The 18,813-nt window shown below is 37.5% G+C and overlaps 2 protein-coding genes across 2 annotated transcripts; both read left to right on the top strand.

Annotated features, from left to right (window-relative positions):
* Nucleotides 1–255: 255 nt before the first annotated feature.
* On the top strand, nucleotides 256–1,336 carry LOC107618413 (Surfeit locus protein 6). The gene has a single exon (XM_088503301.1). The coding sequence runs from the start codon at nucleotides 923–925 to the stop codon at nucleotides 1,334–1,336; it is 414 nt and encodes a 137-aa protein (XP_088359427.1). The 5' UTR covers nucleotides 256–922.
* A 4,371-nt stretch (nucleotides 1,337–5,707) lies between these two features.
* On the top strand, nucleotides 5,708–6,600 carry LOC107607811 (uncharacterized). Its single transcript, XM_016309715.1, has 2 exons — nucleotides 5,708–6,364; nucleotides 6,469–6,600. Exons 1-2 carry the CDS (start codon nucleotides 5,708–5,710, stop codon nucleotides 6,598–6,600), a joined length of 789 nt encoding a protein of 262 aa, XP_016165201.1.
* The last annotated feature ends 12,213 nt before the right edge of the window (nucleotides 6,601–18,813 follow it).

Below are 18,813 nucleotides of genomic sequence, written 5' to 3' on the forward strand. Positions count from 1 at the left end.
CTGACTCAGTTATTCGAAATCAAAATTATATTTCTGTGGCAGGATCTATTTGCTATAGCAAAAGATCAGCTATTCCGTTTTCCATCTATTTGCTGGTTTTCTACTTCAGAGCACTAAGGTTTAGGTGCCAATTTCCCTCCTCCATTTTCTTATCATCTATAGGTTCAATTTCGTAACAAGCTTTCCCATTATTAGTGATGAATTTTTGAGTTTCACATAGGTTTCAGTAACTAGGCTTTCCCACCTTAAACTCTAATGGAAACTAATTTCAGTTCTGTGACCCAGGGAAGAAGAAGATGAGGAAGAAGAAGCAACAATCTGTTGCAGAGGCTGATGCAGTTTAAGATTTAGACTCTGTGATTCATGACCATACTCTTTTCTTTGACAAGTTGATTGAACTCATCCCTGCCAAGCTTTTCCTTCTAACCGACGATAAGGATAAGCCGTGGTTTCAGGGTCTCAGCAAGGCTAAGAAAGCTGAGGTGAAGAGGGAAACTAAGGAGAATATTAAGAAGTCTTGAAGGGAACGGTTGGATCCTGAAAATCCCCCTGCCACTACTCTTGACTTGTTGAAGCAGAACTTGGGTAAGGAGAAAGCAAATGAGAGTAGCGATGAGGAGGACGGTGAGGCTAAGCCCATTGCCCTTGAAGGGGACAATCGGTCTATGACTTATGAAGAGCTTCGGCAAAAGCTTCATCGTAAGCTTGAGGAGTTTCATTCAAGTTGCGAGAATTCGGGAAGGGCAAAGAAGAGGGAGGATAGAAATGCGAAGAGAAGGTTTGAGGACAGGAAACGCAAGAAGGTAGTGAAAATGAAGAAAATAAAGTTGCAAAGAAAGAGTCTACATAGAAAGTGAAGAAGGATGCTGCCGAGACCTCAAATGAGCTTGTGTTTGGTCATATCAAACTTACAGATGGTGAGATGCAAGGTAAGAAGAAGAGGAAACTTTCAAATCATAAGGAACTTGAAAGGGCAAAGAAGTTGGAGGAAGTGAAGAATAATCCCGAGAAAGGTGAGGCTGTTGCAAAGAAGCAAATGTGGAAAGCAGCATTGGATAGAGCATCGGGGATTAAGGTTCATGATGATGATCCCAAGCTGTTAGAAAAAAGCATTCGTAAAGAGAAGAAGAAGCAACAGAAGAATGCAGAGAAATGGAAAGAGGGAATTCAAACAAGGGACCAGTTGAAGGCAAAGAAGCAGCAAAAGAGATCAGATAATATTTCTGAGAGGATTCATCAGAAGAAGATGCATAAAATCGCAAAGAGAGAGAAAAAGCTTTTGCGGCCTGGCTTTGAAGGTCACAAGGAAGGTTTTATCACTGAAGGTTCCAGTTAAGTTAATTCAATGTTAGTTGGTATCTTTCCTTCATAGAATCATAGTATTTTGAGTGTTAGAATATGACAAATAGAACACATCAATTTCTATGTCTGGTTTAGTATGTCTCTTAACATTGAACAGTTTTTTTTCTATGACGGGTATTCATATGACATTTTGGCAATTCAGCAGTCCATATGATTAGTTTCTGGTTATAGTGGAATACTGGCATTTTATTGAATTTCAACTATCACAGGCTGTTTGATTACATTATATCACCATAGACTGATGATATACATTGGTTGTTGTATTTCTTTCCTGAGTTGCTTGCAAACTTGCCTGCAGTATCGAACTGTTGCTTCTTCACTAAATCCTCGGGTATGTTACAGTCCATGTTTGAAATCCAAAGCTAAGTACAGTTGCAGAATTTCAGCCTGTGTCTAAAATGAATCCTACAATTAAGATAGATAGATTCCAATTGTGTTTATTCTGAAATATAGTAAACTTTGATGCTATGCTATGTTAATATATCGCATTTTATTATCCTTTTTTCAGTGATCATCTACAATAAATTTTTGTGTATTTTATTACATGTAGTGTATCTATCTACTATCATAATTGGTTTCACAACAATTATATTGGTGGTTTGTAGAGTGTGGACCATTTACAGGCATGGATATTTTTTTGGAGAATGGTATAATCAACTGAATCTGTTCCATATGTTTAGAAAGATCAATTTATAGTTTTGTGGTATTTTAGTGAATCTCATGTCTGCTGCTAATGAATGTCACCAATGAAATGACAGTCAAAGCACTTTGCCTCCATAATAATAATAATAATAATTAATTGTAGTAATTAAAAATAATTTTAGTAATTAATTTTGTAGTAATTAATTTTAGTATATTTATATTATGTACAATAATAATAATTGTTGGTAAAAATAATTTGAAATTTTAGAAAAATGATAGGTTATTATTTCTAAAAGAGTGAGTATAATTAAAAAGTCTTAAGATTTTAGTGGCAATAGTAATGGCAACTAAAAGTGAATATCATTACAATTTTATAATTATTTGTAGTGGCCATATAAATTGCCGGTAAAATAGGTTTTCGCGGCAATAGTAATAGCCACTAAAAGTGAACAACATTACAATCTTAGAATTACTTTTGGTGGCCATATAAATTGCCAAGAAAATAGCCGCTAAAAGTTATATACAGTCTTTACCGGCAAATGTTATAATTGCCGCTAAAAGGTTTTAGCGGCAAAGCATAAGACGGCTAATGTTTAATTGCCGGTAAATGTATTAGTGGCTATTTTTATTGCCGCTAAAAGTAAAATAAATGGCCACTAAAAATAATTTTTTTTGTAGTGAAACTACATCTAAAACCTAAAATTGTGAATTATGAATGTTGTATGAATCGTTCTACTCATTGTTTTTTATTCCCCCATTCTCTGGCATATATTATGTGTTTCTGGCTTGGATTTGGGCCGAAAAAGGGTCCAGAAATTGCTGAGGGCGTTTTCTGCAGATTCCTGCATGTGGCGTTCGTCACGCGTGCGCGTGGGTCACGCATACGCGTCATTTGCGTTCTGCTCAAAGCACGCGTCCGCATCGTCCACGCGTATGCGTCGCTGCTATTTTGCGCTAGGCATGCGTTCGCGTCGTCCATGCGTACGTGATGAGTATTTTGGTGAAAAATAAATTTTCCCCAAAACACACAAATCTAACCGGCAAGTGTACCGGGTCGTATCAAGTAATAAAAAACTCACGGGAGTGAGGTCGATCCCACAGGGATTGAAGGATTGAGCAATTTTAGCTTAGTGGTTAATTTAGTCAAGCGAATCAAGATTTGGTTGAGTGTTTTGTGATTTGCAGAAATTAAATTGCATGGAAGTAAAGAGAACAGGGAATTAAAGTGCTGAATCTTAAAGAACAAGAAATTAAATAGCAGAAACTTAGAATGCAAGAAAAGTAAATTGCGGAATCTTAAAGTGCAAGAAATGTAAACGGCTGGAATTGTAAAGGGAATTGGGGATTGGATTTGCAGAATTTAAACAAGGAAAAGTAAATTGCATCAAACAGAGAAGTAGAAGAAGGTTTGGGTTAGATTGGATCTTGAAGCAGAAAAGTAAATGAACATGAAAACAGTAAACAGAAAATGTAAAATTGGGAAATTAGATCTCAGGACCCAGAGACTAGAAAACCAAGTCTAGATCTCAATGCCTTCCTAGATCCAACAAGAAATTGTAATTGAAATTCAAAGAAAGTGGATGAAGAGCAATTAACAGAAATTGAAATTCAATCAAGCAGTAAATAAAGCAGTCAGATCCAAGGTTGAGATTGAAACAGAATTTCTTCAATTCTCCAACCCAAAAATCCAAGACAATTGTAATTGAAATTGAAAGTAATAAAACTGAGAGGAAGAGAAGTGTATTCTCCTTCCCCAAGACAAAGAAATTAAAGATCACTCAATATCAAAAGCTTTCCGAAAACTATTATGAAAATTCCAAAAGAAAGCTCTCTGAAGAACTTGAATTCTATCCTATTTATACACTTTCTTCCAATGATCTTCAAGCCTTGAGTTGGGCCTTTGCTCTTGGTGGAATTGGGTTGAAAGAGGCCTTGGTTGATTGCTCTTGGAGTTTGAAGAGGAACCAAAACGAACCAATTGAACCGGGTTTGAGTTTTGCAAAAGTTGGACCAAAAGTTTGAGCAAAAGTTAGGGGGCTAACTTTTGCCCAAACTTTTCATATCAGCAGCTATATCCATCTGATACCAACGTTGGTGCCAAAGTTAGGGGTCTAACTTTGGCCCTAACGTTGGCCTTACCTTGTGCACTTGTGGCGCCAACGTTAGCCACCAAGTTAGGGGCTAACGTTGGCGCAAACTTTTGCTCCTCCCCTTGTGATTTTCATGTGCCAACGTTAGCCACCAAGTTAGGGGGCTAACGTTGGCGCAAACTTTTGGTGCCCAGGGAGATTTTCTTCATGCCAACGTTAGCCTCAAAGTTAGGGGGCTAACGTTGGGGCTAACTTTTCACCCAAAAGTTTGTGCAAAAGTTTGAGGCTAACTTTAGGTCCAGCTTTTTGCTTCCTGGTTTAATTTCACTTATTCCATTGTCTTCTCTTTACTCCTAGCTATTCCTTCTTGCTTCAACCTTTCTCCAAGCTTTCTTCACCTATCATTAATCAACCAAACACATCAAAGCTATGCTTGAAATCATGAGATATTCATTCTTTCATAATATGTAACAATTATAGTATAAAACCTCATGAAATAGCATGAATTCATACATGGTTGATTAAATCAAAGGAAACATGAAAATCTACCTAATTGGCTTGCTTGTAGCTCAAGAAAGTGCATAATTCTAATGAAAACAAAAGAAAAAGACTAGTTAAAATAGGCTAAGATGACTTGTCATCAGTACGCGTCGCTGCCTTTCTCTTCAAAACTCCATTTTTGTGCTTTTCATCCATTTTCGTATGTTTCCTTTCTGTCTTCTAAGCCATTCCTGCCCTATGAAGCCTGAAAATACTTAGTACACAGATCACAGCATCGAATGGTAATAAAGGATAATTAATTTTAATATTTTTAAAGCATAGGAAACATGTTTTCACATATATCATAAAATAAGGAAGGAACAGTAAAACCATGCAATTTACATAAATAAGTGGGTGAAGGATTGATAAAAACACTCAATTGACCACAAAATACATCATAAAATAGGGGTTTATCAACTCTTTAATATGCAAATTATTTATGTTAAATTTAATGGTAGGACAATATTTAACCTGCTTAAAACTTTTTTGGGGTTGAAATATGACGTTTGAAAATTTTTAAAATTAAAATAGGACGTTTAAACTATTAGGGACTAAATTAAAATTATTCAACCCAAACATTAGTGACTAAAATAATACTTTACTCTTATTTTTTATAATATACTCTTACATTGTTATTATATAGGGCAAATAACACAATTAAACCAAATGGAGAACAAAATTACCTAATTCTACCATATTAAAAAATGTTACCTGGATCACACAAAAGGACCTTCCTATGTAATTCGAATTAGGGAAAGCAATAGTAATTTGAATTAGACAAAGTCAAATTAGTAGAGGTTCTTTTAATTTGAATTAGTCCAATTCGAATTATGCATGGATGTAAGTCTTACGTAGTTCGAATCAGCTTGATTCGAATTAGACATGCATATAGTGTTAAGGTAGTTCAAATTAGAGTGATTCGAATTATACATGCAAGGAGAGCCCTAGTAATTCGAATGAGTCTGTTTCAATTTATGTGTGTATAATTCAAAATTGACTGCTTCGAATTAGCAAGCACCCAACGTGTATAAATATGGTGTGAACATGAATTTCTCCCATTAGAGTGAAATACAATGGCTAGTGAGGAGAATTTTTTAGTGTTGGTGCATTATAGAGGGTCAATTAAGAAAAGAACACGTTCTGGTATTAAGTTTACGGATAAGGATCCCCTCAGTATTTTTCTGAAACCTACAACGAGCTTCGCTGACTTCCTAAATTCTATAATACAGAAACTGGGGTTGCAAGGCGTGAAATGGGTTGAGAAGTTATTTTATCACATTCTAATCTCAGTTCTACGACATGATGTGAAATACGATTTGTTTGTCATACGGAGTGATGAGGATTTGGAGGTTCTGTTCCATTGTCGTCGGCAGTTTTCCAAGGTCAGGACACCTGAGCTGTTAGCAAAGCTTGTAGATGTGGTCTCCAGCTCAGGTGGTTCGAACCAGAATTCCCAAACTCCAACAACGGCAGCCTGTTCTAGTTCGAGACCCGTTTGTGCATCTTCATCCGTGCCTGTTATTGCACCTCAGGAAATGGTGGTTTCCTCCCCGTCCTTTGCAGTTGATCTCGACCGCAATGGTAACGGAGAAGTTGGTATTATTGATAAGACGCCAATTTCATTACAGCGTGGGACACCGGATCGTATAGACGATGCGTTGCCGGATGATGATGACGCTAATGATGTGGAGCCAGACATCATTGCCAATGATAGCGGTGATGACATAACAGTGAGTAATCCACCTATCCAGCTGGGGCTGGCGGCGCGTCCAGCTCAGGAACTCAGTAGTACCGCCCGCACATTTTATCTTTGGACTTGGATGCCATGAGACAGGAGGGGGTTCTTGGCAAACCTGTTGGATTTGGTGCCAAAGATACTCAGGATACCGGAGGTCTATCAGAGTTTCAGGTTGGTCAGCCAGTTTCAGAACAAAGAGGAGGCCGTGTTACGTGTGAAGACATATAGCATCCAACGTGGGGTACAGTACAAAGTGGTGGAAGATGCATATAATGAAGATGCATATGATGAATGCCTTTCCTATTAGCTCGTGATATCACTTGTCGGTCTATAAATGCCAACCCGACACATCCTTTCGGATGTAGCCTTCCTGCCATGTCCAGAGATATAGGCTCTACACACTCATGCAGTAGAAAAATTTGCCATGCCGGGGATATAGACCCCGCACACTCATGTAGCAGGGAGTCTGCTATGTATGAGATATAGGATCTACACACTCATGCAGCAGAGAAAGTTATGCGAGCAGGATACAACCTCAGCCCTCACATCTAAACGTAAGCAGGATTAACCATCGTCCTTATGCCGGCGCTGCGACCTCGACAAGTTGGAGACTGCCACAGCCCTTGCCCGAGGCGCATAGCGACTCAACAGTCTCAGCATAAAACAATATATCAGTGGCTTTCACAAATCATTTTCAGTATTCAGCCAACTCTGAGCCCTTGACTAGTCTCAACATCATCAATCCGAAATTCACAATTCATTATTTCGATCGTCACTACAACACTCCGCCATCTTACTCAATTAATCCATCCTCAGTACTCCAGAAACCTAAGTCTCCATCTTTTAAATTCATATAGAAATTCACTAAAATAAATCACTAACTCATCTTTAGTAATATGAGAACCTAATTCCTTGATAGTACTCGTAAACAGCATTTGAAAGAAGTTTAGAAAGTTAGAGAATCCTTGAAAACGAAAAAAATTATTTTTCAGAAAAACAGGGTCTATGCATACACATACCCATTTTATGCGTACGCATACATAAGATTTTGCCCATTTTGCGTATGCATACAAAAATTCATGTACCATAGGTGCCAAACAGAATGACACGCTTGCGTATGGGTGGTTTGCATACGCATACCCCTCCAGAATTGCAACATTTTGTAAAGTTGCAGAAATAAGTTTTTAACACCAAAATTTAAACGTTCATAACTTCCTCTACAAAAATCTATTTTCATCAAACTTTATATCAATTTAAAGATCTTTGAATGAACTTTAATTTAAGATAAATTTCAACCAATTTAAAAAACTAAGGCTCAAGTTATGCTCTGTCAAAATTTTCCACAAACTTGTTTTTACCAAAAATTAACTACGTTCTCAAACTTCTAAAATTCACAATCAAAACCAAATATCCTACAACAAAAACAGTTCCAATAAACCTAAATGATGTTCATACACCTTCCAATTCATTCCTCATACTACCATCATGCAATTTTACTAATTTCATCCAAAAGTCTCCCTTACCTTCCTCAAATTATCAATGTTTACACTCCAAGCATCATTTCTTGATTTCCAACCTTTATCAATATCAATAAGCTCATAACTCACTATCAACACTCCAATAATCATTTTCAAACCTCATTTCAATAATGAATAACAACATTAAAGTTCAACATCACAATTCATCAAATGAACAACACCATCATGCATAATCAAATTCAACAATTTCCAACAATGAATTCAATCCTATCCTAAGGTCCACTAGCGTAAGTGTCCAGAAATGTTACATATTACATAGAAAAAATCGAAATCATACCTTGGCCGATCTTCAATATGCACAACCCACCAAAACTTGGATCCCACAATCTTCCAAAAAGCCAAGGCAACTCTAACAAGCACCAAAGCTCAAACTAACATCATATATATATATATCAAAATCAAAACCTAAGGTTCACAAAAACAACTAAACATAAGGGTTTTGTGAGACTTTACCTTACCCAACGAGATTAGGGGTAAAACTCAACAATTAGCTGCTACTAGAGATTACCTAAACAATCAAAATCACAAAATTTACTCAAAAACCAAATCCAAAGACACAGAATTATTAGGGCTGGAAACTGGAGCTAAAGTTTCAATTTCTTACGAACGAAGCTTAGATAGAAATGAAGAGCTCGACAAGAGCTTCGCGTTGCCGCAAATGCCTGGTCAATCGGAGCTCCGTAACTCAATATATGGCTCCCGGAAGATGGTGATGAATAGTACCACCCTCCCCTCTCTCTCAATTCGCGTTTCTCTATCTCTTTGGTGCTGAAATGAGGATGCAACTTGGGACCAACTTGGGCCCGGTCCAACCTGTTAGTGTTTTAGGTCCATTTGGCCCACTTTGGGCCAAAACCTGTAAAATTAGAGCCCAGTTTTCAATTCTAAATTATTTTTGTCCTTTCAAAACAGTAAATTAAATTTTCAAAATCTTATTTTTCTTAAAACATGGTATTGGACAGACTAGAACCGTACTGCTGGCTTAAGCACTGGTACACATTTTTATAAAAATATTTCGCAAAATATACATTTTTCAATTCAGAAAAATTCATTAAATTCAAATTTCACCTTTTTAGTTTCAAAATATCATTTCTATATTTTTGAACCTATCCCGGGCAATTTAAAGTTATTATTTTATTAAAGCAGTTTTACGTGAAAACTCCGATTCTTACATCCTCCCCTCCTAATAAGGAATTTTGTCCCCAAAATTCGAATTGCGTGATATATCCTCCACGAAGCGTTCTACTATCAACGTTGTCAACCCAAAAAAGTTGCCAAAGCATCTTGTCCACCGTCATCCTATCGTGTCGATGTTCCCTCCCGCCTTCCGCTGCGTCACTTTTATTATCATCATTAAGAATCCGGATTACTCAGCCACATCTATCAAAAGCCTCCTTCTCCATTAGTCCCTCTAACGAATCTCTAAGTTCAACCAAACTTACGACAACCTTCCATAAGATAAAACTAAGCCAACTGGTTCTTAGAAACATATCATAACAACTTTATAGGTTTACCTCTCATTATTGGATCCGACTCTGTCGCCTCCCCTGCATCCATAGTGAATACTCGGCCTGGTTGCTGACTCCTACCCACCTCTCGGTTCCTCCCACGGTGGTAATACATGGATATATGTCCAGGACGCCCACAAGTATAGCACAGACGGCTTTCCCTCATCTGGTGGAACTGAATATTGTTGTCCCTTTTGAAGTTTCCTTGACCTTGAAGATGTTGAGGAGTGTGTCCATCTTTCTTAAAGTTCTATTCCCTTGGTCGCCACGAGCTCGGTTGTCAGTATAACCACAAGTTCCTCTTGCCTCAGCTACCTTCTTAGCATAGTCCTCTACAACTCGAGCTTTGTTCACTAGTTTTGAGAACATTCTTATCTCCAAGGGAGCTACAGCAGTCATGATGTCATCCTTGAGACCTCCTTGGTACTTGATACATTTCCAACTCTCATAAGATTCAGGGGCTCCCTGACATACCCTTGAGAACCTACAGAGCTCTTCAAATTTGCCTGTATACACTGCTACTGACATTGAGCCTTGCTTCAGCTGCATAAGCTCTAACTCCTTTGCTTCTCTCACTAACTCCAGAAAATACTTCTTATAGAACGCCATTTGAAACACATCCCAAAGGGTTTCTACACTCGAAAGTCACAGCAACTGCACTCTCCTTGCCACCAATGTTGTGCCTCTCCTAACAGCTGATAGGCCGCAAACTCCACGTATTGGTTAGCCGGGACATGTTGAGCCTGTAGTGCACGCTCCATAGCTCGGAACCAATTGTCCGCTTCAGTTGAGTTGGTCGATCCTCTGAATGTCGGTGGGTGAACTTTCATAAACGAAGCCGAAGTCATTGGAGCACCTCCCAAGTCATTATTGTCTCCGTCTCCATTGCAATTTCCATCCCCATTTTTGTTTCCGTTCCCGCCGGTTGCCCCAATCTCTGTACAGCTTGTAAAGTCGCAGCAGCATTCGCCTCCATGGTGTGAGCCAAGTTGGCCATCGCCGCCATAAACTCGGCATGGTTATCGGCCGGTTGGTTATTCTCAGTTCCTCCCTGGGTACGAGTATGACCTCATCCACAAGTAGCCATTAGGGTTCCTATCTACACTAAATAGTCGATATCAAGGTGATCAGTCTCAATATCAAAAACCTAGTGCTTCAATTATCCCAAAAAGACACTCACAAACAAGCATGCTATGCAATATCAAACAGATAACCTAAATAGCATGAAAGAAAAAGACACAGAGTATGCAATGAAGTACAATCGGTCCATTCTACAGGCTCATGAGGACGAACAGCTCTAATACCACTAAATGTAACACCCTAATTACCCTAAGCCTTACCTTATGTCGTAAAGCACAGGGTAATCAGAGGTCACGACAATCCTAAGGCTTTTATATTAATGTATATATATAGAAAGAAATAATAGTTCTAGAAGCCCGATGAAGAAGTAAGCTCAAAAATAGAGTTTTAAAAGCGCGAAACGTTCACACGAAGCTACACGAATCGAGGCACAAGATATAGATACGAGATATCAAGACATACATAGATATATAAGTAGGATAGTTATAAAGTACTAGCCGCAACCCGCGGAGTTTAAGCCGACTAGTATATACAGACATACCGAGTTTTGAAAGTAAAAAAAAAATAGCTTATACCATATCTCTCTCAAAGTAAGCCTCTAAGGCAAATATAAGTACAAAAGTGAGAGAACTAATTCAAAATAACCAAAAGACTCCAAAACATGATAAAGGTCCTCCGCTTTGTCACCATCAAGCAACTCACTGAGGTGGGTTACGCCCTGTATCTAAAAAACAACAACAAAGTATGGAATGAGAACCGGAGGTTCTCAATATGGTAATAGTACCCAGTAATGTAAGATGTAAGACCCTGGGATGCCAGAGGCAATCCTAGAGCTTCATACCAAACAGATATCCAACTTAGCAAAATAAATAACTTAAACCATAAATAATAACAGGGTCATCTACACTTAGGGGATTTCTAACTAATACTAATCACACCGCTGTATCCCATAGCCTTCGCCAACCTAACCTTCGTGTAATCCCATCGACACCGCCTACCAAACTTCCTCAATCCCAGCAGAAAACACAAGTAATGCAGACAAGTAAAGCACAAGTAAGATACATGTACAATAAATAGAATAATTAGCAAGTAAACATGTGATTCATTTTGGCATAACAGAAATTAAGCAAAGCAATCAAATAAGTAGAAGATGAATATGATGAATGCCTTTCCTATTGGCTCATGATATCACTTATCGGTCTACAAATACCAACCCGACACACTCTTGTAGATGTAGCCTTCCTGCCATGCCCAGAGATATAGGCTCTACACACTCATGTAGCAGGGAGTTTGCTACGCCAGAGATATAGGCTCTGCACACTCATACAGCAGAGAAGGTTATGCGAGCGGGATACAACCTCAGCCCTCACATCTCAACGTAAGTGGGATTAACCACCGTCCTTACGCCAGCGCCACGACCTCGACAAGTGGGAGACTGCCACAATCCTTGCCCGAGGTGCATAAAGACACAACAGTCTCAGCATAAAGCAATATATCAGGGGCTTTCACAAATCATTTTCAATATTCAGCCCACTCCGAGCCCTTGACTCGTCTCAACATCATCAATATGAAATTCACAATTCATTATTTCAATCGTCACTATAACACTCCGCCATCTTACTCAACTAATCCATCCTCAGTACTCCAGAACCCTAAGTCTCCATCTTCTAAATTCATATAGAAATTCACTAAAATAAATCACTAACTCATCTTTAGTAATATGAGAACCTAATTCCTCGATAGTACTCGTAAACAGCATTTAAAGGAAGTTTAGAAAGTTAGAGAACCCTTGAAAACGAAGAAAAATAATTTTTTTAGAAAACAGGGTCTATGAGTACGCATACCCATTGTATGCATATGCATACATAAAATTTTGCCTATTTTGCGTATGCATACAAGAGTTCGCGTACGCATTGGTGCCAAACAGAATGGCACGCTCACGTATGGGTGGTTCGCATACACATACACCTCCAGAATTTACCCCTCTTGCATACGCATACAAGAGTTTGCATATGCATAGGTGCCAAAAAGAATGGCATGCTCGCATATGAGTGCTTCGCGTACACATACCCTTCCAGAATCGCAAAATTTTGTAAAGTTGCAGAAATTAATTTTTTAACACCAAACTTTAAACGTTCATAATTAACTTCCTCTACAAAAATTTATTTTCATCAAACTTTATATTAATTTAAAGATCTTTAAATTAACTTTAATTCAAGACAAATTTCAACTAATTTAAAAAATTGAGGCTAAAGTTATAATCTGTCAAAGTTAACCAAAAACTGATTTTTACCAAAAATTAACGAGGTTCTCAAACTTCCAAAATTCACAATCAAAACCAAATATCCTACAACCAAAACAGTTCCAATAAACCTAAATGATGTTCATACACCTTCCAATTCATTCCTCATCCTACCATCATGAAATTTCACTAATTTCATCCAAAATTCTCCCTTACCTTCCTCAAATTATCAATGTTTACACTCGAAGCATCATTTCTCCATTTCCAACCTTTGTCAATATCAATAAGCTCATAATTCACGATCAACAATCCAATCATCATTTTCAAACCTCATTTCAATAATGAATAACAACATTAAAGTTCAACATCACAATTCATCAAATGAACAACACCATCATGCATAATCAAATTCAACAATTTCCAACAATCAATTCAATCCTATCCTAAGGTCCACTAGCCTAAGTGTCTAGAAATATTATGTATTACGTAGAAGAAACTGAAACCATACCTTGGCCAATCCCTAATATGCACAACACACTAAAACTTGGATCCCACAATCTTCCAAAAAGCCAAGACAACTTCAACAAGCACCAAAGCTCAAACTAACATTAGAAGATTAGGAGCAAAACTCAACAGTTACCCGCTACTAGAGATCACCTAAACAATCAAAATCACAAAACATACTCAAAAACCAAACCAAAAAATGCAGAATTATTATGGCTGGAAATTGGAGCTTGAGTTTCAATTTTTCACCAACAAAATTTAGATAGAAATGAAGAGCTCGACAAGAGCTTTGCGTGGCTGCAAACGGCTCGTCAATTGGAGCTCCGTTGCTCAAGATATGGCTCTCGGAAGATAGTGATGAATAGCACCACAATCCCCTCTCTCTCAATTCGCGTTTCTCTCTCTCTTTGATGCTGAAATGAGGATGCAAATCCTTATTAAAGGTCTTATATAAGTTGGGCTTGGGCCCAACTTCGGCCTGATCTAACTCGTTAGCGTTTTAGATCCGTTTGACCTACTTTGGGTCGAAACCTTTAAGATTAGCGCCCGGTTTTCAATTCTAAATTATTTTTTTCCTTTCAAAATAATAAATTAAATTTTCAAAATCTTATTTTTCTTAAAACACGGTATCAGACAGACTAGAGCCGGTATTGCCGGCTTAAGTACCGATACACATTTTTACAAAAATCTTTCGCAAAATATACATTTTTCAATTCAGAAAAATTCATTAAATTCAAATTTCACCTTTTTAGTTTTAAAATATCATTTTTATATTTTTGAACCTATTGATGCGTGAGCATCTTTCCTATCTTTTCCTAGTGAATTTGCATCTAATTTGTTGAGTTTAATAAAGAATTAATTATCTTTTAGCCAATATGGATGCTACTTTGAGTCTTTTGCAATTTTGTTTATTTTAGGTAGCATTCGGCTGGATTTGATGGAGTTTCTAAGCACAAGAACAAAAGGGGATGACAGCGAGGAACAACGTGTACGCGTGACTGACGCGTGCGCGTGATTTGGAGCTTTCCATGGTGACGCGTGCGCGTGACTGATGCGTACGCGTGATTTGAAGATTTGCTCAGCGACGCGTACAGTGACTGACGCGTGCGCGTGACATGCGAAGAAGACCATCGACGCGTACGCGTGACTGACGTGTATGCATGACATGCGCCACGTGCAGAAAACGCAGAAAAATGCTGGGGGCGATTTCTGGGCTGTTTTGACTCAGTTTTCAGCCCAGAAAACACAGATTAGAAGCTGCAGAATGGACAAAACAAGTGGTCCCCACCCATCAACTGAAGACTTGTTAATTAATTCTAATTTAAATTCAAATATTATTTTTAGGAAAAGATATTATTTTAGTTTTAGAAGATAGATTTTAAATTAATTAGGATTAGAAATAAAAAGGGGATTCCAACAGGGTGATTTGAAGACAACATTGTTCCAATTCACGATTTACAATCCTAGTTTTCTCCTCTGAACCATGAGCAACTAAACCTTCATTGTTAAGGTTAGGAGCTCTGTCTATTTGTATGGATTGATTTTATTGCTTTTTCTATTTTAATTCATGTATGGATTTATAATTTAAGAATTGTTTTTGCTGTTTATCTTATGAATTTGGGTGGAACGGAAGTATGACCCTCTTTCTATTTGAGTTCTTGTATAACTTGGAAAAGCTCTTTACTTGAACAACAGCTTGAAAACATATTCTCCTAAATTTCAATTATCTGAATTTAACGGGATACATGACATATAATTCTTTTATTTTTGGGTAATTAGAGTTTTTGTGGCATATAAATTGGAATTTGATCATCACCCTCTAATTGGAATTAATTGACCAAGGAATTGGCTGTTGATGAATTTTAGAGGAGACTAGAAAGGTCTAAGGAATTAGGGTCTAGTCACATATAGTTTTCCATAAATTAAATCCTATATGATTGAAATAGTTAGTAAGAAAAGTTGATCCAGAAAAATAGATAACTCTGAAACCTTAACTGCCTTCTCCATACTTTACTCCCAACCCATTCACTTCACTATTTTAATTTCTGTACAATTGTTTAATGCTCTTTGAATATTCAAACACTATTTTCTACTTTCCTAATTAAGTTCATCAATCAACCATTGTTGCTTGATCCATCAATCCTCGTGGGATCGACCCTCACTCACCTGAGGTATTACTTGGTACGACCCGGTGCACTTGCCGGTTAGTTTGTGGTTAGAAATACCGCATTAAGTTTTTGGCGCCATTGCCGGGGATTGACTGTGATTAACAACTATTAGTTGTTTGATTGCTTAGATTAGGCATTTTAGTTTTAATTTTATTTAAATTTTGTTTATTAATTTCGAATTTTTTTTAAAATAACACTAATATTTTTCCTTAATTTCTGAAATTAAGTTTGGTGTCACCTAGTTAATTTTATTTTAATTGTCTTGTTTATTTTTCCTGTTAATTTTTGAAAATTTCTGTTTAATTTTAGTTATTATTTTCAAAATTTATTTAATTATTTTATTTAGTATTTTTATTTTATTATTTTACACAGAATACCTCACTGGGACTTCTCTGCACTCTGACGTAGAGAATCCCATTTTTTCTTGTTATTTTGTTTGTTTATGCGTAGGAACAGAGACAAGGAACCTCTGTTAGACTTTGATCCAGAACCTGAAAGGACTTGTAGGCGACGTTTACAACAAGCAAGACTTAGCAAGCCTGCAGAATCCATCATGGATCACAATAATGCTGTTAATGCCAATGTGGCAAATCCGAACGGGAGTGAAGAACAAAGGAGAGTGCTTGGCTCTTACTCTACTCCTACTGCAGATCTCTATGGTAAAAGCATTGTGGTGCCTCCTATAACTGCGAACAACTTTGAGTTAAAGCCATAATTGGTCACCTTGGTGCAACAAAACTGCCAGTATCATGGTATTCCTCACGAAGACCCAAATCAGTTTATTTCTAATTTTTTTGTAGATTTGTGATACTATGAAGACAAATGGAGTGAACCCAGAGGTGTATAAACTCATGCTCTTCCCATTTACTCTGAGGGATGGAGCAAAGCTATGGCTAGATTCCCAACCCAAGGAGAGCTTGAATACTTGGGACAAGGTTGTTACGAAGTTTCTTACTAAATTTTTCCCACCAAAGAAGCTGACTAAGCTTAGGGTGGAGGTTCAGACCTTCAGGCAGAGAGATGGTGAAACTCTTTATGAAGCTTGGGAGAGGTACAAGCTACTGATTAGGCAATGCCCTCTGGACATGTTCTCTAAATGAACCCAACTAGACATCTTTTATGAAGGTTTGGGTGAAATATCCAAGATGTGCTTAGATAATTCTGTAGGGGGTTCATTACACAAGAAGAAGACACCGGAGGAGACAATTGAGCTGATTGAATTGGTTGCTAGCAACCAATATTTATACTCATCTAACAGGAATCCTGTGAACTCTGAGATTCCTCAGAAGAAGGGTGTTATGGAAGTAGAAGCTCTTAATGCTCTTCTTGCTACAAATAAGCTTATGTCTCAGCAAAATAAATCTGATTACTCAACAGATGGATGGAATGCAAGTCTCAGCTATCAACACCCAAAACCCATCTCAAGAGACCTCTTATGACATGACAGGTAACTTTGTGTAAAATGATAATTATGACTATGCTCAATGCTCTTCTGAACAGGTCAATTACATGGGGAGTGGCCCTAGAAATCCCAACAATGATCCATATTCTAAGACATACAATCCGAAATGGAGGAATCAACCAAATTTTGGGTGGAGGGACCAACCTCAGAGACCTCAGAATTTCAACAATAATTCTCAGGGCGGCTTCCAACAGAACAATCACAATAACTGCCAATTTCAGTCTCAGCAGCAACAACCAACTCAGCAGGCAAACTCTAAATCCCAAGAAGATTCCAATTGGGAGATAATGAGGAGTTTTATGCAGGAAACCATTGCCTCCATTAGAAACTTAGAAGTACAAATGGGCCAGCTGAGCAAGCAAATACCTGAGAGGTCTGCAAGTACATTTTTAGGTGATACAGTGGTGAACCCAAGAAAAGATTGCAAGGCCATTGAGTTGAGAAGTGGTAAAACAGCTGGCTGATGCACCACTATTTCATGGTATATCCTTGTACTTAATTGAGTGGATTTTATCCACTAAACTCACAGTTATTCATAGATTTCGCATGTTTTACATTTTCCTTCCCGATTTTGTGCTATGATTGAAAACATGTTTCCTGGGCCTTTAGATTGCTAATTATTAATCCTCTCTTATTACCATTCCATGCCTTGATATGTGTGTTAAGTGATTTCAGGGTTTATAGGGCAGGAACGGCTTAGAGGATGGAAAGGAAGCATGCAAAAGTGGAATACAAGAAACTGAAGGAACTGCTAAAGTTGTCCAACCAGACCTCTTGGTACTAAATCGACCATAACTTGAGCTACAGAGGTCCAAATGAGGCGGTTTCAGTTGCGTTAGAAAGCTAACATCTGGGTCTTCGCAACATTATATAATTTGTCATAGCTGCCCTGAAGATAGGCGATGCACACGTGTGGATTACGAAGACATGTGACCTGGAAAAAATGCAATCCATACGAACGCGTGGATGACGCGTACGCGTGGCTCTGCAGCGACCTGTACGTATCAGAAATCACTGGAGGCAATTTTTGGGCTGTTTTTGACCCAGTTTTCGGCCTAGAACACACAGATTAGAGGTTATAAAGTGGGAGAATCCATCCATTCGTAAGAATATACAACAAACACAACATTCATAATTCACAATTTTAGGTTTTAGATGTAGTTTTAGAGAGAGAGAGGCTCTCTCCTCTCTCTTAGGTTTTAGAATTAGGATTTCTCTTAATTTAATGGTTATTTCTTCATTCCAGGTTCAATGTTCCTTTAATTTATGTTTCTCTTCTACTTTTATTTACTCTATTACTTTAGTTGCTCTATTTCTCTTGGTAATTATTTATTTAGCCAAATTGGTTTATAAACTCTTCATGTTAGATTTGAATTTATGTTTAAATGCAATTTGAGGTATTTCAGATTTATGATTTTAATTTAGCTTTTTACATTCTTACTTTAATTGATGAATTGATTAAGAGGAGACACTTGAGTTGGAATGCTCAAGTGGATAGTTAATTTGGAAGTTGTTGGCTAGTTCTATATTTACTAACGCTAGACCTTCCCAAGGGAGAGGACTAGGATTTGCGAATAAGAGTTAGCTCAATCACTTGACTTTCCTTTATTTAGTAAGGGTTAACTAAGTGAAAACAACAACCTCTTTATACTACACTTGAGAGAATTCCAACAAGGATAGGACTTCCAATTAATCATTCTTTCATTCAAGACTTTTTATTTTAATTACATAAATCTCTTATTATTTTTCATTGCTTTAAATTATAATTATTTTTGTGCCCATTGCCCAAACTCCAAATTTCTCAGAAAACTCATAACCAATAATAATACACCTCCCTGCAATTCCTTGAGAGACGACCCGAGGTTTAAATACTTCGGTTATAAATTTTATTGGGTTTTATTACTTGTGACAACCAAAGTTTTTGTATGAAAGGATTCTT

This window comes from Arachis ipaensis, chromosome B1 (assembly GCF_059453495.1).
Source record: "Arachis ipaensis isolate K30076 ecotype BB chromosome B1, ASM5945349v1, whole genome shotgun sequence".
In the NCBI taxonomy this organism is placed as follows: Eukaryota; Viridiplantae; Streptophyta; class Magnoliopsida; order Fabales; family Fabaceae; genus Arachis; species Arachis ipaensis.

Coding starts and splice junctions, on each gene's coding strand:
- LOC107618413 (XM_088503301.1), top strand. CDS start 923: ATGCAAGGTAAGAAGAAGAGGAAACTTTCAAATCATAAGGAACTTGAA.
- LOC107607811 (XM_016309715.1), top strand. CDS start 5,708: ATGGCTAGTGAGGAGAATTTTTTAGTGTTGGTGCATTATAGAGGGTCA. Junction 6,365..6,468: donor ATAGCGGTGATGACATAACA/GTGAGTAATCCA, acceptor GCCATGAGACAG/GAGGGGGTTCTTGGCAAACC.